Source organism: Mytilus californianus, unplaced genomic scaffold, assembly GCF_021869535.1.
Source record: "Mytilus californianus isolate M0D057914Y unplaced genomic scaffold, xbMytCali1.0.p SCAF_15, whole genome shotgun sequence".
Lineage (NCBI taxonomy): Eukaryota > Metazoa > Mollusca > Bivalvia > Mytilida > Mytilidae > Mytilus > Mytilus californianus.
The window spans coordinates 2,373,214-2,396,527 of NW_026262637.1; the positions used below are offsets into that span (position 1 = coordinate 2,373,214).

A 23,314-nucleotide genomic window follows, 5' to 3' on the forward strand; every position below is an offset into this window, starting at 1 on the left:
GTCTTATGTAGACGAAACGCGCGTCTCGCGTACTAAATTATAATCCTGGTACATTTGATAACTATTGATCTACCCTACATCAAATGATTCTGTAAATAAAGGCAACAGTAGTATACCGCTGTTCAATAGTAATAAATCGATTTAGCGAAAACAAATCCGGGTCACAAACCAAAACCGAGGTTAATTATGTCTGAAAGATAAATGATGAATAAAGGATTACCAAGATCTTTTTTTCAATAGAAAAGACAAAATATTACATATAAATATAAAAAAAAAAAAGCATTCAAGTAAGGTCTATATTTTACATGATAAATCTGTGTAATAATCATCTATAAATAATCTTCTGTAATTAATCAATAATTTAGGTAAGTACACTTATCAGTGATTGGCTTGAAACAGTAAGTTGAATTTAAAAACTCTTCACCAAAATTTTTTTTAAAATTTATTCCCCATCAAATGTTTATTAACAATTTTAGTCATTTGAATACAAGAAGTGTATTTTTGCTATTCAGAATGAATCCCAATTTCAATAAAATGAGCTTTTTAATTTGTTTATGTTGAAAAAATACATTTCAATGCCTTTTTTTGGAAAATATTACATTATAAATTAAATTAATATGCACTCTACAACTTGTAACCTTCATCAGTGTCATATAATCATGATAATTATTTTCAAAATCAACCAGTAATTCTTAGAGGAGAAAAATAGTATACATATGTGTCAACTTACAAAATGCCCCAAAATAACCTTTTCAGAGGAATCTATTGAGACAATAAAGTTCTTAGCTCCAAGTCTATCTGTTGGTCCCATGTCCTACAAGGATAATTGATAAACTTTATTAGAAGAATCTTTGTTTTTAATTTCTTCTGTTTCAAACGATAAAACGTAAATGGTGAAATGTAAAAGGGAACATTATTTGGTTGAAATATAATCTGCAATTTAAAAGAAATTGCTGTGCACATTAATGGACCCGCTATCACTGATTCACACTTAGCTCATTTTATCTACTGAAAAAGTGCTTATCCGTCTGCTTAGACCTCCAGTTAATGCAATTGTCAGCAATAGTGTTCTTTTAATGTTTTTTTTTCCACATCATACCTAAATATAATTTGAAATTATTCAAACTTCTCTTCCAATTTTTCCATGAGTGATTTCAATCACTTTGATTATTTAAGAGGTATATATAAGTATTGATGAATATGGTGTTGATGGTTATATTATGTTTTTTGTGAAAATTTGGTTTCAATTCTATATTAAATCCATTTTGGATTTCAAATTGTTGTTCAAATTTCTAGCCAAGGGAAATAAATGTTAAAAATAAGCTAAATTGATGAAATACAATAGATAGATACAGAAATAGGTCTAGGTTGGTTAAGACCTGGTCAAGTATGGTTCAAACTAGGTAGAGTATGGTTCATACTGGTTGGGAATGGTTGAAACTTGGTCTAGGATTGTTCAGACACGTATAAAATACTGGCCGAGTACAAGTTCAGACTGTTAAGTATGGTTTAGACTACAGTCGAGTAATATCGAGTAAATTGCAGACCAATTCAGACTGGTCGAGTAAAAATCGGTACAGTCGAGTACAGATACAGGCCATTTCAGACTTTTACTGGTTTGTAGTAAATTTCAATCAGAAGAAAAACAAAAAGAAGTACAAACAGTAAAATAGTATAAAAGTAAAAATCACAAAAATACCGAACTCCAAGGAAAATTCAAAACGGAAAGTCCCTTATCAAATGGCAAAATCAAAAGCTCAAACACATCAAACAGATGAAAAACAACTGTCATATTCCTGACTTGGTACAGGCATTTCCTCATGTAGAAAATGGTAGATCAAACCTGGTTTTATAGCTAGCGAACCTCTTACTTGTATGACAGTTGCATAAAATTGCATTGTATTGACAAAAATGTGTGTACGGCAGTCAACATTGTGTTACAATCTTAATCACTATAAAAACAAACAATTATGTCAACAAAGAAAAACAAAATGACGCTCTATAGACAAAGCACATAAGCAAAAATGAAAGACAAGAATACAAATACTATAGCATAACTACGTATGTTCGTAAAGTAGTGTGCACTTAAGCCTAAAGATGTTGGCTCATATTGCTTATGACTTTGTCGGATATTCAAAATCCTTTGGTTTTATCAATGTAGTGGCATTACAATATTCTGCTCGCTACCCCTACATTTCTTTTCGTAATTTTATAACATATCGTATAAAAAGCCACTTTTGCAAATCTTACAAAATCCTTGTTATTTTTACATAGCTTTTGAAAGAAAAAATGTGCCAATATTTAATGTACGAAAAATCCAGAGAGAATCATTTCCCGCCAAATTGTCAATGGCGTATATCTCAAAAACAAGGACACAAACCTCGCACTTTTTTCTGCTTTTTTAGTTCAATTAATTATATACTATCAACAAATAAAATAACAAAAACACCGAACTCCAAGGGAAATTCAAAACGGAAAGTCCTTTATAAAATGGCAAAATCAAAAACTCAAACACAACTAACGAATGGAAAACAACTATCATATTCCTGACTTGTACAGGCATTTCATTTTCTCATTCAGAAAATGGTGGATTAAACCTGGTTTTATCAATTTATTAGTCTTATAAAACGCTTGTTATTTTGAAACAGAGTAGCGAACATCCTTAATACATTTTGATTAAACATTATGAAGTTGATTTCTAAAACAATAAGAAAACGATGTTTATACGGTAAAATGTCAGTAAGAAGTACTTACACAAATAGTCAAATCTAAATTAAAAAAGGGAGAGGTCCATAAAACCCGTCTAAATCCAACGTTCGACAACTTCAACCAATTGAACGAATGGAAAACAACTGTCATACTCCTGTCTTGGTACAAGTGTTTATTATGCAAAATGGAGAAATGGTAAAGAAAAATAAATCTAATCGAATCGATACAGAATTGTGAATGCCGTAGCTGTAATAAAGATTGAGGTCTTAAGTTCAAGAAATGAGAATTAATGTATCTTTTAGACTGTAATATTTTGTAGTTATGCATGCAGCAGAACCTGAAAACCCGTGTCCAAGACAACTGGACCATATAAGTATGTAACATTAAGTGTACTGTAATTCTATCGCCTTTTCTTTAATGTTAATCAAATATTTTAACAAATATATACGCTAATTCTAATCAAACAAACTTCAAGAGTTGACAAGTTTAGCCAATTACTCATGACTTTTGTCTTAAAGCGAATATAGGCAATAATTCAAGAGTTTAATGAAAATTTGCACGATATTCACTCTCATTTTGGTAGTCACATAGGATAAATTGAGAAAAGAGCTTTAGACGCAAGAATTTATGAGCTGTTGTTTTCATTTGATATAACCATAATAACTATAAAGTCTGTCAATTCTCTGCATTGCAGAAAAATAAAATTGTATAATCAGTTCTAATTTTATTTTGCCACAGATTCGGTTTATTTTTTTGACAAATCATAGTGTAGCTCAAATATAATTGTCAAAGTGTAATGCTATTTTTTTTTATCAAGCACATGTAATTAGTATTATTTTCTAGAACTGCAAAACCGTGAGGTAAAAAAATGTTTGATATCAACTCTTTAACGTTTGCTCAAGGTTTTAGACTTTCAAATAATTTGGACTCGAGCATCACTGTAGAAAAACTAATTGTCGAAATGCACATTTGGCGCAATAAAATTTGTACCGTAAAAGTTAAAATGAATGAATATGAAAACGTCAATGAGACAGAAACACTGTAACACAAGCACATGAGAAGTTTTATAACATACGGTGACCAATCTCCCAGACATACATTATTCAAATCATAGAGCCTAGAATTTCCAAATAAAAGATAGATATTTGAATATAAATCTACGGAGTCCATAAAGTAGGGCATCATCAATTTCCTGATGCTTATATCTCTTCAATAGAATGATATAATCAACGGTATACTTTTTACCGCACCAAATACAATTAACATATCTTCAGTTATGCTCGAGGACAAATAATTTGAAAATATAAAAGAAGAAACAAAACAAGGTAACATTTACAAGATGAGGATTCATAACTTCCATTACGAGTAGTCGTCTGAGAAAAAAGCCTTTGTTGAAAGTTGTAGTATCATGTAGTCATAAGCCTTTTATATAAACTAATTCAGATTTATGAAAAACAACAAAGTATATTTTAGCTAAAGAATGTAATGTTGAGGACGATGTACAGTACAGAAAATGTATTTAAAATTAAAACCCCACCAGAACATCTCAATAATCACACACACTAAACCCATACAGCTTAGATCGAAACAAATCACAATGATTATAAAAACCCTCACCAATGATACCAGGCTTATGTAGTGTTTCCTTTAAAGAATGTATATATATATATATGTCTATCCTAAATTGAGGTAAATTATATGGCCTTCCAAATACCGTTTCGATTCCTAACATCACTGAAGAGACATTAATTGTCGAAATCCGGATATGGTGTACAAAAACCTTTGAACCTTTTGTTTGCGGTATACCATCTTTTCCACAAGTTTATTGTTTTCTGTTTAGTATTCAATTTATAATTGAGATCCATTTATTACATCGGTGATCCGTTTATTTGGCAATCGCCAATGGCAGTCAGCAGGGTATAAGAACATCAGTTGTTCGACCTGCTAGTCAAATGCGTTTTGTTAAAATATACTTTTTCACTCATTTGGTCTTTTGGAAAATGTTGTTTGTGCTGTATTTAGACCCCTCTACAAAGAAATTTGTTTTGCATGCACACGTATAAAAATTGCGGTTTTTATCCGACGCAATCATAGGATAGAACGTTGTTTTCAATTTAGACTTGTTTATATTTTTTCGTTTGGGCTTGTATTATATTTGCCTTCGGGTTTATATGATCCGTTCATCCTATTTTGACTCTTTCAAAATTCAAGAGTCTATCCTAAATTGAGGTAAATTATATGGCCTTCCAAATACCGTTTCGATTCCTAACATCACTGAAGAGACATTAATTGTCGAAATCCGGATATGGTGTACAAAAACCTTTGCACCTTTTGTTTGCGGTATACCATCTTTTCCACAAGTTTATTGTTTTCTGTTTAGTATTCAATTTATAATTGAGATCCATTTATTACATCGGTGATCCGTTTATTTGGCAATCGCCAATGGCAGTCAGCAGGGTATAAGAACATCAGTTGTTCGACCTGCTAGTCAAATGCGTTTTGTTAAAATATACTTTTTCACTCATTTGGTTTTTTGGAAAATGTTGTTTGTGCTGTATTTAGACCCCTCTACCAAGAAATTTGTTTTGCATGCACACGTATACAAATTGCGGTTTTTATCCAACGCAATAATAGGATAGAACGTTGTTTTCAATTTAGACTTGTTTATATTTTTTCGTTTTGGCTTGTATTATATTTGCCTTCGGGTTTATATGATCCGTTCATCCTATTTTGACTCTTTCAAAATTCAAGAGTCTATCCTAAATTGAGGTAAATTATATGGCCTTCCAAATACCGTTTCGATTCCTAACATCACTGAAGAGACATTAATTGTCGAAATCCGGATATGGTGTACAAAAACCTTTGCACCTTTTGTTTGCGGTATACCATCTTTTCCACAAGTTTATTGTTTTCTATCCTAAATTGAGGTAAATTATATGGCCTTCCAAATACCGTTTCGATTCCTAACATCACTGAAGAGACATTAATTGTCGAAATCCGGATATGGTGTACAAAAAACTTTGCACCTTTTGTTTGCGGTATACCATCTTTTCCACAAGTTTATTGTTTTCTGTTTAGTATTCAATTTATAATTGAGATCCATTTATTACATCGGTGATCCGTTTATTTGGCAATCGCCAATGGCAGTCAGCAGGGTATAAGAACATCAGTTGTTCGACCTGCTAGTCAAATGCGTTTTGTTAAAATATACTTTTTCACTCATTTGGTCTTTTGGAAAATGTTGTTTGTGCTGTATTTAGACCCCTCTAACAAGAAATGTGTTTTGCATGTACACGTATAGAAATTGCGGTTTTTATCCAACGCAATCATAGGATAGAACGTTGTTTTCAATCTAGACTTGTTTATATTTTTTCGTTTTGGCTTGTATTATATTTGCCTTCGGGTTTATATGATCCGTTCATCCTATTTTGACTCTTTCAAAATTCAAGAGTCTATCCTAAATTGAGGTAAATTATATGGCCTTCCAAATACCGTTTCGATTCCTAACATCACTGAAGAGACATTAATTGTCGAAATCCGGATATGGTGTACAAAAACCTTTGCACCTTTTGTTTGCGGTATACCATCTTTTCCACAAGTTTATTGTTTTCTGTTTAGTATTCAATTTATGATTGAGATCCATTTATTACATCGGTGATCCGTTTATTTGGCAATCGCCAATGGCAGTCAGCAGGGTATAAGAACATCAGTTGTTCGACCTGCTAGTCAAATGCGTTTTGTTAAAATATACTTTTTCACTCATTTGGTCTTTTGGAAAATGTTGTTTGTGCTGTATTTAGACCCCTCTACCAAGAAATTTGTTTTGCATGCACACGTATAAAAATTACGGTTTTTATCCAACGCAATCATAGGATAGAACGTTGTTTTCAATTTAGACTTGTATATATATATATATATATATATAAAGAATTACAAATGAATGTATGCAGCATCACAATTAAACTTAAATTAAACTATAAATAAATGGAGATGTGAGATATACAATGAAATACATGCATTTCGTGCGACCGAAGCTCTTTTGTATAAACATACCTTCACCTGAAACGCTGGTAGTATACACCTTAATTTCTAAATAATTTTCAAATTAAGCATCGAGGAACTTTCGAATGTTTGTAATGTATGTAATCATACATATAAGCACCATACAATGACTGCTGAGTGATGTTAAAGTCGGTGTGCTACCAAAGTCAATATATATATGTTTTTAATATATAAGAAAAATATACTTATCTATAGATTTTCTTTATCTTAGTGGTAGATATGTGTTCAGACGATTCTGTAGTAGAAGATAGCGTTTATGGAACAAAAGTCGTTGACAGCGTATTACTTCGTATAACGAAACAACAAAACAACTGTATATGTCATGTTAGTCTACAAAATACTTTCACTAATTATACTATATATATGTCCAAATACGATGGACAACCTAATGCGGCCCCAGAACAACAGAAGTGTGGACTTGCAGTCGATGTTGATTATGTAGATACATCGGATACAACTCGATCTCTTCAGTCGATCGAATGTAACAGTGGGACTAGTATCAGGTCAATTGCTTTGGGTGGCAATGAGCTTAAACTTAAATCAAGGATACTAGCAGGTGACTTTACCAGAGGATACTGTATGCAGATATTTAAAAGTAAGCAATTGTGTATTTATATATAAATAAAATACCTCATTTAAAATTTAAGAATGTTGTTGCGTTTCGTTATTAGATGTAGTGAAATGCGTTGTTTTGATGAGGTTAGAAATGCACATTAAAATATATTTGCGAAAATGTCGAAATGCCAAAAAAAAAAAAACGCTTTGACAACACCACAATAAGAGTTATCTTTTATTTAATTATATTTTTCTCTAACATAAAAAAAATTAGCAGCAACTCCAGTCGTTATTTTCTTATATTTGAAAAGCATGCATCTCAAAATTACTTTTTGCAAATATTTTCAAGATTCTGTTATTCCTACTACATTTTTCATAAAATTCAACTTTTTTCTGTCATACATTAATTTTTCGAAATTCTTCTATAAACGAAAAGAAATTGTCACATATATCTATTTGGTCTTCATTTTTATGTATTATTCCTACTTGTGCAAAATGACCAATTTAAGGAATTGTCGGTATTCAGAATTTTAGCAGCAAACAACCTCAATAATGAATTAGAATGTAACAAGACACCATTTAGCGCCAATACTTTTTGTACTATGTCGATTCACTGCTTTGAACATGTCATTCGCAATCAAAGCAGACAAATAATTCGATGAACTTGTTAGATAAAAATTACTCAAGAGTAAAGTTGTTTTTTGTCAAAAACTTTGAAAGTTAAATAAACAATTAATCGAATAAATAAATTAAAGAATATAACCCTTTAAACAAAAAAGGGAAGCCAGTTTGGGAAAAAAGTTTTTTCCTTGGAAAACGAATTAATCAACATCGGCTACACCATATGCCAATATACTAAGAACAATTTACATGTGCATGAGCATACTTTAATCAAAGTTAATTCATTTGTATTCTTAATGTTTTTCTATTCCCATGTTATAAAAACCAATAAACAGTATGCAATAGTTTATCAAAATTAACAGTAAATTTTACATTTACTTATATTTAACATATCGTTCAAGCTTCATAGGGGTCTACCATTATTTAAATCAAAGGAATGCATTTAGAATATTATACAGCCTCAATTTAAAAGTAGGTTAACCTCGAATCAAATAGCAGAAAAGTACTAAATTTTTTTAACATTTTTACGTGAAGTTTAATTAAAGTTAGGATGTCGGATACTAAGGGATCAAGACTCGTTTATCTTTGTGAACGGAGCACCTAGGCAAGTTTAGTAGCCCCCTCATTTTGACCTGCAGTTTACATTTACGTCATACTATATAATGGCATTTCCTAGATAGAATCTTTAGGATATGCTTGTCTCCGATAGGAGTATATAAATTAAGCTGTATTTGGCAAACCCTTTCGGATTTTTTTACGTACTTTATACATTATGAAAATTAAGACCAAGACTATTCACAACATACAAATGGTCTTCTAAACCCTTTGTTTTTCTATTATTGTAAACCTTGTTCAGAACTTACCAGTAATAAAAAGCTAAGGAGAACAATTAATAGGTTTCGATATGACGTATTTTGAGTTTGAGTTATTTCCCTTGGCTGCCATTTTGGAGTTATAAATGATTGATTTTCTTAATTGACTAAACGAATTGCAACATGTGGTACAAAATCGTAGTGATGAATTAAACAAGGCTTTAACAAAATTGTTCAGAAAAAACAACCTTTTCTTAAGTCTAGCGGTCATTATGTCAAGTTGTATTTGGCTGATTTATGAAGGAATTTGTGCACATAAACCTCCAACATGGCAACAAAATGGACATAAATGTTGTTAAAACATTGCGTCAATCAAAAACGATCTGTACTCGCTTAAATTAAACGCAACTTCTACAGATATGGGACGAGATGAGAAAAGTTAATGTATGCAACCTATTTCAATATTTTTATCCTAATTTGACTTTGAAGTTTGTTAGATTGATTGGTTTGTGATTGCTTGAACTGAACAAGAAAAAAAAATAATATTTTGAACCCTTTAATATTTGTGAAAAGTACAAAAAGCCGTATATTTTGGAAGAAATGAAATTTGAAAAAAACAAAATCATCAATGATAAAAAAATAAAGGTCTAAAGTTTTTTGTCTCTATATTTCGATGAGGGTTTCATCAGGTTTTTAATTTTGATCATGCATATAAAATACAATCGTGGGAAGTAAGGCTTACCCATTTTTATCGATATAAACTGTTGAGTGTTTATGTGTTTCGATACTTACGTTTTGCATAGTTAACATTATAAGATGAAATTGTTTTCATCAATTGAAATCATAACTTAAAAATAATTATGGATTCCATTGAGGACTACGCCAGCATGGGCTAAACGAGAAGAAGTTGAATTGGACACTCTGTCAGAATGGGTTAAAGCTATCAGGTCTCTGATAAAACGTCGAAATCAAAAGTTGAAAAACTGTGTAAATGACCGACAAAAGTCCATATTAAGAGACAAAGAAGCTGTGACATGTCTATCATCTCTTCACGATAAATATGTTGTTGTTCTTGCGGATAAAGCTTCAAATAATAAGTATTTGTATGTAAATCGTACTAATACAAATGTGCTGTAAAAGAATTAGGAATAAATGAGCACTCAGGTAATCCCACATACAAAAACATATCATCTGAGAAGGATGAGTTTTTGGTGAATCATACGTCCTCCATGGCTTCAATGAACATTACATTGAACAGCACATCCGAGGACCTACCTTGTTTGTATTGGACACATAAGCCTAAAAAAACTCCGTACAAACAACGGTTCATTGCCGGCTCATCTGCATCTTCTACAAAGGAATTATCCGTTAGATTGACAAAAATTCTGTCCGCAGTGAAAGAAGGTCTTCAGAAATACTGTGGAACTGTTTATTCGCGTAGTGGTATTAACCATATGTGGATTCTTAAAAGTTTAAAAAAAACTTCTGGATAATTTTAAATCTCAATCTTACTCTGAAATTAATTCTATCAAAATCTTTGATTTGCCATCCGTGTATACCACCATTCCCCATGTCAATTTGAACAATCGTCTAAAAGAAATAACCCACCACAATGCTGTTAAATATAAAAATGTATCATACGCTATAAATTTATTTCTTTTGGATACCATCAGGCATATTTTGTTAATAGTAAAAAAAAAAGGTGAAATATGCTACAGCGAGGAACAAGTGATCAGTATGCTGGAGTTTCTTATTGACAACATATTTGTTGAATTTGGAGGTAGACTTTTTCTTATTTTCATATGAGTCGGAATTCCTTTAGACACTTGTCAAAAACAAGAAGATAAAAAATTCAGATATATTGATAATGTTCTTTCCATTAGCAATCCAAACGTTTCTGATTGGGTTCAATTAATATATCTCCCAGAACTAGAAATTAAAGAAACAACAGACACGGCTTCTTCCGCCTCCTTTTTAGACTTATACCTCATAAGCGGTCATCTGAGTACCTGAATTTATGACAAATGAGACGATTCTTATTTTGAAATGATTAATTTCCCCCACCTAAGCAGCAATATATCAACTTCACCTGCATATGGGATATACATTTCCCAACTCATTCGGTATCCAAGAGATTGCAGCTGCTACTTAGACTTTATAAGACGTCACCAGTGTCTGAGCACAAAGTTGATGAACCTGGAATATGTCAATGAACGTCTCGTCCTTTTTCTATAAAGTTCATCGGAGGATACCAAGACCATGTTGCTACATATTCCGTATCAACTCCACAAATAATACATAATGGTCTTGAAGTATAGATTCTAGATACTGACGTTTTTACCATCTTAATTACGTGTTATATCGTTCTTTTATTTGTCTATGTATATATTAACCTTTACTGCTAAGTCCATTTTTGGTAATATCCTTTTGCCATTGTGTTATTGTGCTATGGTTATTTTTTGTATATTGTCTTTCATTCTCACTTATGTGCTTTGTCTATAGAGTGTCATTTTATTTTTCTTTGTTGACATAGTTGTTTGATTTTATAGTGATTAAGATTATAACACAATGTTGACTGCTGTACCCCATTTTTTGACATTTTTAACTAAAATGTCTGTTTGTTTTGTTAACACATTGTTGTCAATATAATGGAATGTTATGCGACTGTCATACAAGTAAGAGGTTAAGCAAGCTATAAAACCATGTTTAACCCACCATTTTCTACACAAGGCAATGCCTGTACCAAGTCAGGAACATGGCAGTTGTTTTCAACAGATGCATTTGATTTTGCCATTTGATAAGGGACTTTCTGTTTTGAAAATTTTCCTTGGAGTTCGATTTTTTGCGTATTTTACTTTTAATGCAAATATGTATGTTTTTGCATTGAATGTACGTAATTTATTTTGCAGATCAAGCAATATATACTTGCAATATGATTGACCAAGTAAATTACGCAGGTAAAGATGGTGATTGGATAGTAACAAACGGTACACAACACACATCCTCTGATGAGTGTAAACAATATTGCCGGAATACTGAAACTTGTGTAGCTGTTCATTATGAGCATAAAAACAATTATTGTTTTGTTTACAACCAGACTACATCAATAGAATTAAAAGATAATTCAACTTACTCACAGAAGCATTGTGTCGACACTCAAAGTATGTAGATATAAAGCTCAATACAAATATAAAATGTCATTTTGAAAGTAAAGGAAAGTATGTGTTTAAGAAACCACAACTTAACAAAACACACACACACAACAACAAAAATATAGAATCTGCTATATCGTTCTTTCAATGGTTATTGATGTCAGATAGAATATTATTTCAGACAGAAATTGATATTTCACAAAATTGTTCCAAAATTGCAAACATTTCTTTCAGTTGTGTACATATTCAATTTTCTAATACTCAGTCTACGAAATGAGCTTGGTTGTTCATTTTATATTAAACGTTTATTCATAATCTACGAAAAGAAAGTTTGGATTTTAAAATATGGCCCTATTTTAGAGGACGACCCTTTAATTCATAGGAGAAAGGGGGCTGGCACATTTGATGAGGTCAGAATATTTATTTCCTACTTACGGACGACAAGATTATTTTCATTCACCCAGACCAGGGCCAGAATATTTACTTCCTGCTTGTCCCAAAAAGTGACACAAAAAACTACCCCCTACCCAGAATCGAACGGTCGGCCATTTAATGAATTTAACTTTATGATACAGATCACGTTTTTGATAGGATACACATTACATTGCCATGATTGCGATATCAAAATATAATAATGTAACAATCAGGATGGATCCAGGGTGCTGGATATTCAACTCAAAGGAGCACGCGCTCTGTGCCCCTTTGCAGTAGCCACTGCCAAAATCACTTAAACTATTGTATACTTTGGTAAAATTTTGGACATCTTAAATATTTTTGGGTCAGTTTATATATTTCCAGTTGTATTAAAACGAAATTAAATATTTCCAACTTAATCGGGGCCAGAATATTTATTACCAAATCTGCCAGGCCCCACCTAAGTTTCAAATGGTTGTCCCTTTGACAGCTGATGTATATGAACAGATAAACATATTTAGAACCCAAATTTTTGAAAACAAAATATTAGAGATATACCTGAGGATGTTAAATTTAAACCAGTTCCATATTAAAACCATGGTCTTGAAGTATATATTCTAGGTACTGATGTTGTTTATCATCTTAATTACGTGTTATAGTGTTCTTTTATGTGTCTTTGTAAATGATTTACTTTACTGTTTAGTTCATTTTTTGTAATATCCTCTTGGCGTGGCTCGGTACTTATACATCCCGCCATTGTGTTATTGTGCTATCGTCATTTTTTGTATTCTTGTCTTTCATTTTTGCTTATGTGTTCTGCCTATATGCCATTTTGTTTTTCTTTGTTGACATATTTGTTTGTTTTTATAGTGATTAAGATTATAACACAATGTTTTGACTGCTTTCTCCCTATTTTTGACATTTTTACCTATTATGTCTGTTTGTTTTGTTCACATATTGTTGTCAATATAATGAAATTGTATGCGACTGTCATACAAGCAAGAGGTTTAGCTAGCTATAAAACCAGGTTTAATCCACAACTTTATACATAAGGAAATTCCTGTACCGAGTCATGAATATGATAGTTGTCTCCTATTCGTTTGATGTGTTTGAGCTTTTAATTTTGCCATTTTTTAAAGGGATTTTCCGTTTTGAATTTTCCTTGGAGTTCCGTATTTTTGTTATTGCTCAGACACTGGTGACGTTTTATAAAGTCTGGGTAGCAGCTGCAAGCTCTTGAATACCGAATGAGTTGGGAAATGTATATCCCATATGCAGGTGAAGTTGGTATATTGCTACTAAGGTGGGGGAAATTGATAATTTCAAAATTAAGATCGTCTCGTTTGTCATAGATTCTGGTACTGAGATGACTGCTTATGTCAAATTCGAGGTATAAGTCTAAAAATGAGGCGGAGAAAGCCTCAAGATTTAGGAATCGGAGGAAATTAATTCACGACAAAACATGCTGTCTACAAAACATTTTTCTCATTACACTAAAAAGATATCCATTCTTTTATACAAAAAAATGTGCATTAAGATTTTGAATATTAAGACAAAAGTAGTTACCTATGGTGAAACTCAAGATGAATGATGTTTTGTCAAAATGGTTTATTATATTAGATTTTATAAAACGAATAATACTTAGTTTGAAAATAGAAAAAAAAAGACAACAAAAATACCGAACACCAATGAAATTTCAAAACGAAAAGTCAAATGGCAAAATCAAAAGCTCAAACACATCAATCGAATGGAAGACAACTGTCATATTCCTGACTTGGGACAGGCATTTCCTAGCTAAACCTCTCACTTGTATAAAAGTCACATTGAATTCCATTATATTTGTTACAATGTGTGAGCTAGACAAACAGACACAATAGGTAAAAATGTCAAAAACAGGGGTACAGCAGTCAACAAAGAAAAACAGGATGTATAAGTACCGATACTCGCCAAATGATATTACCAAAAATGGACTAAACAGTAAAGAATGTCTGTTTTATTGAGTGACTTTCATATTCAGGCAAACGAAAAGGTCATTTAGTATGGCAATCTTTTAGGCGATTTCAATTTTGAAATTATAAATGTTCCTCACCTTAGCAGCAATAAACAAACTTCCACTTAGTATGGAAAACGTCATCGGTGACTGAGCAAAACAAGAATAAGCCAAGGTTTTATCAAAGAACGTCTCGTTCTTTTTCTCAAGAACTTCATCCGAAAGAACCAAGACTTAATAGATGATTACTCAGTGTCTACTTCACAAATAATTACAAGATGGTCTTGAGTTATAGATTCTAGGTGCTGAAGTTGAGAATCTTTTTATTTTACCTTAGTTTCCCCATTATTTGTCTTCGTGCTATAATGGACTTTTGGACGTATGCCTTTTGACGTGACTTGGTATTTATACATCCCGCAATCGGATTTTTGACTGTTTTACTTTGGGCATTCCTAGTGCAGGTGGATCCTGTGGTGCAATTCGGGTGTATATACTATATACGGTATGTACTATCAATGACAAAACCTTTGTTGTTGATGTCATTGTCAAATTTAGTATTTACTATCTACTACACCTTTTTTTTGGCGTCTTAGTTAGATTAATTAAGGTCTTTCCTTTTTCAAAAGGGAAAGACCTTACTGTATTTCTTCTGTTTATTATTATTATTATTATTATTATTATTATTATCATTATTCTTTTTCCGCCAAACTTTGACGAAGTTAGCAGCCTTAACTGTAAGACGTGTCGCTTTCATGTTCACACTTTTTATCGGTGTCATGAATACCTATCCGGAACTCACCCTTTGAGTCGAAAAATTTTGTCGGTTTGGAGTAATCCCTCCGAAACCAAAAAACCTTGTTATCGTTCCAACACCGTAACCGTAATAGGTAGAAAAAAACCCAATGGTAAAATTTGTTCAGGACCAGACCCCGGTTCTTCGTTACATTTGGATCGAAAAGATTCAACTACTCATTGGTAGGGTTATGCCCCTATGAAAATTAACCGGTGTCGGTTGGCCACCAAAACTCAGAAACCGTAAGTCGTAGACACCTAGAATCTTCACCAATCATCATCAATTCATGTGACTTTGAAAAATTCCTCAAGGTCAAATTGGTATGATGACCTTGACCTTTGACCTAACACCTTGTTATGGGAGAATCTCAGAAACCTTAATACTTACAGTAGTTATGAATAGTGGAAAATGTTTGGGTCATGAATGCGCAACTTCGTTACATTTGACCGAAGAGATTTGACCTTTCTGTAAGGGGCATAACCCCTGTTTTAGGTTTCTGAAAAGACAAAATCAGCTTTTACTATATAACCAAAGGTCCTAGACCCATTGGGTCTTCAGCAATGACATTGGTGACTAATGACCTTGACAAAGGTCACAAGGTCAAAGGTCAAGGTCATGTCCCAGATAGCGAATTATGTTTTTTTGACCTTATTTAAAGGATTTTTAGTGTGTTTTAAAAGTTTTTAAGGTTGATCTTAACCTTTGACCTTTCAACTTTTTCGTCGATATCTCCAAAACGGTTAATCTTACAGAAATAGTAAACAGTGAAAAATGTTAAGGTGACTGAGGCACAACTTTTTTACATTTCGACGGAAGAGATTTGACATATTCTTAAGGGGCATAACCCCCGTTAACGGTTTCTGAAAAGGTAAAATTAGCTTTAACTCTTGAATCAAAGTTCCTAGACCCATGGGGTCTTTTACAATGACATTGTGGACCGATAACCTTCACATAGGTCACAAGGTCAAAAGTCAAGGTCATTTCCTAAAAAGCGAATTTGTTGATTTTTATCATGTTTTAACAGTTTTTTGTGTGTTTTAGAACTTTTCAATACATTCTACGTCTATTGGAACATTTATTTTACATTACAAAAGGAAAGATCTCTCAATTGTTCAAGAACAATTGACATTTTAATTTGTGTTTGTTTTTGTTTGAATTCTTTAGTCAGTTGTGTTGTATGTCGGTGATGTATGTTTACACAGTATTGGCTGCTGGATCACAATTATTGTCACATTGACCTATTATGACTGTTTGGGTTGCCCAATTTTGTATATATAACGGAACTTTTGTGATGAATGTCCTGGATTGGTAAGGCAAGTTTAAAACATCATAAAGGTGCTTTCCATTTACATTCATATATGCTGGTATAGTTAAACACTTTAGTGATACAGTTTTTCCGGGTTAGTCTATAATTTGGGAGATACCAATATCTAGTAAATATAGCCGTGCTTGTAGTGATTATTTGAGTCAGATGGTGAACGTCAACCAAGACACACAAAAAGAAATAGAGGTGAGAATCTGTATTATAATGCTAAAAAAGAATTAGGACGCATCGCTCCTGAATGAAAGAAATAGTGTTCGTAGATAAGTAACTGCTGAAGAAGCAGTCGCATCTGAGTTAAGCCTTGGCGGAAGCATAACGCCTTGGCTGAAGTAAAAAACATTGGCTTCAGCTTAAAGCATTGACCCATTTTGAGAACATTGGCTTTAGTTGATGTATTGTCACATTTTAAAGAGAAATTAAGAGCATTGTCTTTAAGAGCAACTGTAAGAAAAGCAGTACCCCAAATCAAAAGCAGAGAAATAAGGCATCTCCCTTGGCATCCAACGTCAACTGCTATTACCTTGGCTACTTTATTGGAGGACTAGAAGCCTTTGAGGGCATACGATACAGTTTTGATCCCACGGTGAATTTTTGACAAAATTTTTTGCATAGAAGCTACTTTTTACCTGGACAATGCAAATACTAGTATGTAATCAAAAATATACCTTCATGTGCTACTGTTAGAGAAAAATGGGGTCAAAATTTTAGACATTTACTAAAAATTTCGGTTTCCTGAACATTTCTATTATTTGGATAAACATACCTAATTTTGTTGTTTCAAAAGATAAACACAAGCGGATTTTTGTAAAAATATTTGGGGTATCATCTTTACATGAGTATGATTCGAATTTGTGTATCAATTCTTTGGATGTGGTATGACTGCTAATGAGACAATTTTCCACATGTGACCAAATGACATAGAAATTTACAAATATAGGTCACCGTTCGACTTTCAACAATGAGCAAAACCCGCACCGCATAGACAGCTGAACAAGACCCCGAAATGACAAATGTAAAACAATTCAAACGAGAAAACTAACAAGAAAGATGAACAAAATAATGAACGAAAAACAAATATGATATATAGCAACAAACGACAACAACTGAATTAGAGGCTCTTGACTTAGAACTAGGCACATATAGAATGTGTGTGTGGGGGGGGGGGGGGGGGGAGGGGGAGGGTTAAACTAGTTTGAAGGCGCAAACCGTCCCCCTAACCTGGGACAGTGGTGTAGGTTGATTATGTCAGTTTTTATGGACTTCCCCTTTTATAATTTGCCTTTGCGTTCGGTATTTTTGTTATACTTTTTTTAGTTATATCGTCATTTTGCAAAAGAGGGACGAAAGATACCAGAGGGACAGTCAAACTCATAGATCGAAAACAAACTGACAACGCCATGGCCAAAAACAAAAAGACAAACAGACAAATAATAGTACAGATGACACAACATAGAAAACTAAAGACTAAGCAACACGAAACCCACCAAAAACTGGGGGTGATCTCAGGTGCTCCGGAAGGGTAAGCAGATGCTGCTCCACTTGTGGCACCCGTCGTGTTGCTTATGTTATTACAAATCCGGTAAATAGTTTAATTCGGTAGGTCACATTCGTGAAAAGGGAAGGGTATTGTAGTTACGACATAAGGAACATATCCGATATCATCTGTGAAACGGTTATTCCATAACGGTTAACCAACTCGTGATGGCGTACGTAAAATTTACGAAGGGAAGATTTCAACATCACCATTTGGAACTCTTGGTTTAATAGCTTCCTTGTGAGCAGCAATCCTCTATCGAGGAAATCATGATAGGAAATACAAGCCCGGGAATATCGTATCAATTGGGAGATATATACTCCGTATGCAGGCGCTGCTGGAATGTTGCTACATAAGAACAAATAGTTAATTTTTATCAAATTATCAAAATTTTAGATAAAAACCGCATATTTTTCCGTATATTTATCAACTTTAAAAAAAATTTAATCGGTGATTTGTTCATGAAAATTGGTACAAATAATCTTTATACATTATAGATAATCAAGCCAAATACCATTTTCAAAAAAGAGGGTCAACGAACTCGGTTTAAAGCTAATGCTTTATATCAGTCGAAAAATGCATCGTTTCCCGATAAGTCATAGTTTGACATCGCGAAAAACAACATTTCACGTTAGCAACGTCATTATCTCCACTGTAACTGTATCGTATGCGCTTAAACCCTTTGTGTCCGTCGTTCATCTAAGGGGACCCAAACCATTTTTTCATTCGATTTCAAACCGCTACCAGTAAGTTTGCCCATGCTTTATCCGGAAAAATAACTCTAGTACGAACTCCGATGAGTAATTACTAAGTACCCCCGGCACGTGACACTATAAACAATTTTCAGTGGGAGGTTTAGCTAGCCATGTAACCAGGTTTAACCCACCTTTTTTCTCGGTGTACCAAGTCAGGAATATGGCAGTTGTTTTCACTTGTTCCTTTGATTGATAGCGTTTGATTATGTCAGTTTTTATGGACTTCCTCTTTTTGAATTTGCCTTTTCGTTCGGTATTTTTGTTATACTTTTTTTAGTTATATCGTCATTTTGCAACAGGAAATATGGCTGGCATAATTCGATACTATTCTAACGCAAAATGTTAAAAAAATACGAGCAGGAGATTAGTCATTGATTAAAAAGTAAGGTTTAAACCATGTTCAGCTAACATCCCATACAACATGCCATACAACAATGCATAAAACAGATAAAAATAGGCACGCAAACAATCAGCTCAAAACAAAATAAGACTAAATGCGTCAAGGTAAGTATCTATTGCTCAGCATTTACAACCAGACACTCGATTCAAAAGTCAATCACAGTAGTAGGGAATAAAATAATCATGTCAGATTGATGTTTATAGACCAAGTTTAAAGTTCATAAATGAGCTGGAAAAATGTAACGATCAACCAAATAATGATAGTGACTGAAATAACTTTGTGTTTTAATTTCATTCGATAGTCCTCGTGATCTTGCTTGAAAAATTTTTGAGTTTGGAAAATATCTCTGATAATGAAAGTATTACACTTATCAAGCTGATAGCATAAGCATATCAATTACCAAGATATATAAATGGTCTATAAACATCAATCTGACATGATTATTGTAAACCAAATAGGCTGAGGCTAATGGTATGTTGCTACTGAAAGGTGGTAAAACTAAATTGTTGTCTTTATTATTTATGAGTGTTTGCGGATATTTATCAGCATTTTATTCAAAGAACAAATATTATCCAGCAGCCATTCTTGTATCTGTAAGTCTGTCACAAAACATGCATTATCAAAAAATGTGATTTTTTTTCTTAAAAATGAACAGCAGAAACAAGCAGTATATGTACAATGTCAATAATGTCGAAATAATCTCGCTTTCCAGAAATATTGAAATAATCCGGGTAAAATTATCGATCCTTTAAATAAATTTATTCTAAAAGGTTACCAATTCAACATTGTAATTATATCTTTGAATATTGTTTTTATTTGTATAAATATTGATTTTGTTATCAGTAATTTAAAATCAAACAAAATATTATTGTCCAGCCCAAGGGAAGTCAGAATGAAAACTTCGACACAAACGAGAAAAATTGACGTCATGGGATTGATTTGTTGACTTACTGCTGATTGGAGCGATTGCTGAAATGTTATTTATTTGAGGTAGATGGAGGTGTGCATACACCGAAATCTGCAAGAAAATTAGATAGCGGATTTGGGAAAATTGTTACAAAAGATAGGATCTAAACGATGTTTTTACCTCTAAATTCGCTAGGCATGTAGTAAGCAATCAATATCTTAGAGAACCTATATTTTTCATAATTATGCACATTACAGAATTGAAAATTAGGTGCTTCCCACCAGAATCGACCACCCAAACAAGCCGGGGAACAACTACAGAATCAACCACCAAAACAAGCCAGGTTTACCCTCCAGAATCAACCACCATAACAAGCCAGGTTTACCCTCCAGAATCAACCACCAAAACAAGCCAGGGTTACCTTCCCGAATCGACTACCAAAATAAGACAAGGAACAACCACAGAGGACAATCGTTCAACAAAAACGAAAACAGTAACAACACCAATCAGCGATAGCTCCGTGACAAGTTCTTATACTCAGTCAACTATAGCGGCAGAGAATGATACCACCAAAGGTATAAATTATTGATGAATGGATTTGCAGCAGAAATAAATAAACTGCTAAAATTATGTCCGATCAGAATGGCTAGTCACTTTCAATGATTTGGTGACCTTTTCTAGAATACACAAGTAGGAGATCGCCGTTGAAAATACTGATTTCCACGAATACACGTTCGGAATAAGATGTCGGAAAATTTAGAGTCATTGTTGATCTTCCATATAAGTGAGAGAAAAAAAAACCAAAACACGTAGCGGAATTCACGAGCGCCTTTTCTTGACTGAGGGAGTAACAAACTTACTTTTAGTGCACTTGTCAAAAAGTAATTTCTCAAAATAAAAAATCTAAGTGACAAATTTTAATTATTACTGAAAAAAATGTGGTGGGTACGAAGGGCGTTTTTAGACTAACCTTCATCATGAATGCTCAAAACCAAACAATTGAAATATAATGAAGCAGATATATTTGAATACGTGAGTAGATATAGGACGGAAAGGAACCACGAAAGAACAGCCACAGATTTTAATCATTAACATTGGAATCAACTTTTTAATAAATTTACAATTTTTGCGATAAAGGAACTAGTTGTATCTCTTAAAACGTTACATAAAATATCAAACCATGGGAAAGTTAGAAATGTTAGGGAACCTAGTCTTACATTTATTTCAAAAGACCAAACATAGTTGATTTTGGTTGCCACTAGAAGTAACATGTAATACAGATATCTACTAACGTGCAACCAAATCATAATGATATCTTTAAAACTTTTCTATTTCATTTGAAACCCTTAGAATCCTTGCTGGTAAGCAATAACCCTTTATCAAGGAAATAATGATATTCCATACGTGGGCGCTGCTTGAATGTTGCTTCACACATAAAGAAATTTTCAATAAAAGCTTAAATCCTCCCTTTTTTAGTAGGTCTTACTCTGATTGTCAATTTCTATATGTAAGTCAATTTATCAGGCAGTCAACTGTATTTATGGTATCCTTTATAACCAGTGCATTGATATGAATGTTTAAACCATTAAGCGATAGGTCATCTATATAGCGAAAAGTAAAGTCTGCCTCATAAAATGAAAAGGGCAAGTTGGCTACCAAAAGACCACATTGGGTGTTAATAGGAATGCCGATTTTCTGTTATTGAAAATAATGTTCTCCAATAAACTAATCAAAGATTCAAGGTTAATAATTTTGAACACAAGACGCGCGTTTCATCTACATTATACTCATTTGCCAATGTGTTTTATGAAACAATTTTTGACTAGTTTTTCGTTTTATCTTTAAGGTAGATCGGTCATCTTCCGCTATCATAGATTGTAAAATATCAGAATCCAATCGGTCTAGATCTTTAATCAAAAGTGCAATATTTTGTGAGAAGAATGTAATTATTTTTTTAGGCTTCTCATCAATACGAAGAAAAATATGCGTTTTATCATACTTTTACGACCTTTTTTTTTACAAATGCAGAATATTTTTTTGTTTGAATAACATTTTTAGATTCAATCGCCAGAGGTTGCATACTGTATGATACAACTTCCCAAGAAAGTTACAATGTTATTCAATTATTTGATTTTAAATAATTCTATTAATATGTAGATTCATTAATCTAAAACGGACTGTTAATTATATTATGGTGTTTGGATGTATAAATACTCATCCACGCGTGCTATTTTTTTTTTATATAAATTTTGACTTGGATGGAGAGTTGTCTCATTGGCACTCATACCACATCTTCTTATATCTTTTTATAAGAACTGACCTCGATAAAATACAAAATTCCCCACAATTTGTCCTAACAATGAAAAAGAATAAACTCAATACTGAGTTGCTCAGGAGAAGGGACACTGAATGAGGCATTGATACTATATCTAATTCTATGCATGTCTGGCGTAGAAAAGTTTAATCTTAGTATCTTTGATGAGCCTATTTATAACCACTGGATCGATGCCACTGCTGGTGGAGGTCTTTCCCCGCGGGTATCATCAGACCAGTAGTCAGCACTTCTGTGTTGACATGAACTATCATTGATATGGTCATAGATTAACTGTTTTAAAAAACTTTTAATCTTTTCGAAATACTATCAATTTTCTACCATTGGAATAGATTACTTCAGCTGTATTTGACAAGACCTGTCGGCATTTTGAGTCCTCAATGCTCTCTAACCTTGTACCTTTTTTGGTTTATTATCTTTTTTATTACAGCGTCACTGATGAGTCTTTTGTAGAGGAAATCCGCGTCTAGCGTACACAATTTATTTAGAGTTTATTTAAGTACACAATAATTTTTTTTTCAGACGAGAATTCCGATCTGTACGTTTATCTTGGAGCAGGAGCTGGTGGAGTACTCATGATACTATTGCTTGTTTCCATTATTATGTGTATAAGGTATTTCATCATATTTTACAAAGGATTTTATCCATTAATAATCTCGTTGTTAAAGGTCATACGATGACCTGTAATTTGACTATGTTCTTAAATGAACAATATCAATGACAATTAATTCACATCTCTTTGATTTAATATGATACGATGTACTGAGCAGTCAAATGGAACTTTAATCTAACAAATAAATACCATATGATGAGACTAAAGGTCTGCTGAAACAAAATAATTTTGATTGAAATCTGAAGACAATTTGTTTTTAACATCATAATTTGAGTAAAAAATTAAGGTTTGATAATGTTCTTATTTCCAAATTTAATTTCAAAGAAGGATTTATTGCCAAA

At 32.8% G+C, this 23,314-nt stretch overlaps 1 protein-coding gene across 2 annotated transcripts in view; it reads left to right on the forward strand.

Annotated features, from left to right (window-relative positions):
- Positions 1 to 23,314, forward strand: part of LOC127725204 (uncharacterized) — a 30,247-nt gene that overhangs the window by 3,523 nt on the left and 3,410 nt on the right. The window contains exons 2-7 of one of the 2 annotated variants that reach the window (XM_052232061.1): positions 3,029 to 3,082; positions 6,983 to 7,366; positions 11,669 to 11,920; positions 20,286 to 20,371; positions 20,408 to 20,603; positions 22,883 to 22,973. In XM_052232061.1, coding sequence (XP_052088021.1) covers positions 3,029 to 3,082; positions 6,983 to 7,366; positions 11,669 to 11,920; positions 20,286 to 20,371; positions 20,408 to 20,603; positions 22,883 to 22,973 — 1,063 coding nt within the window. Of the gene's footprint in view, positions 1 to 3,028; positions 3,083 to 6,982; positions 7,367 to 11,668; positions 11,921 to 20,285; positions 20,604 to 22,882; positions 22,974 to 23,314 lie in introns of both variants that reach the window. The other variant, XM_052232060.1, reaches the window with a different exon arrangement.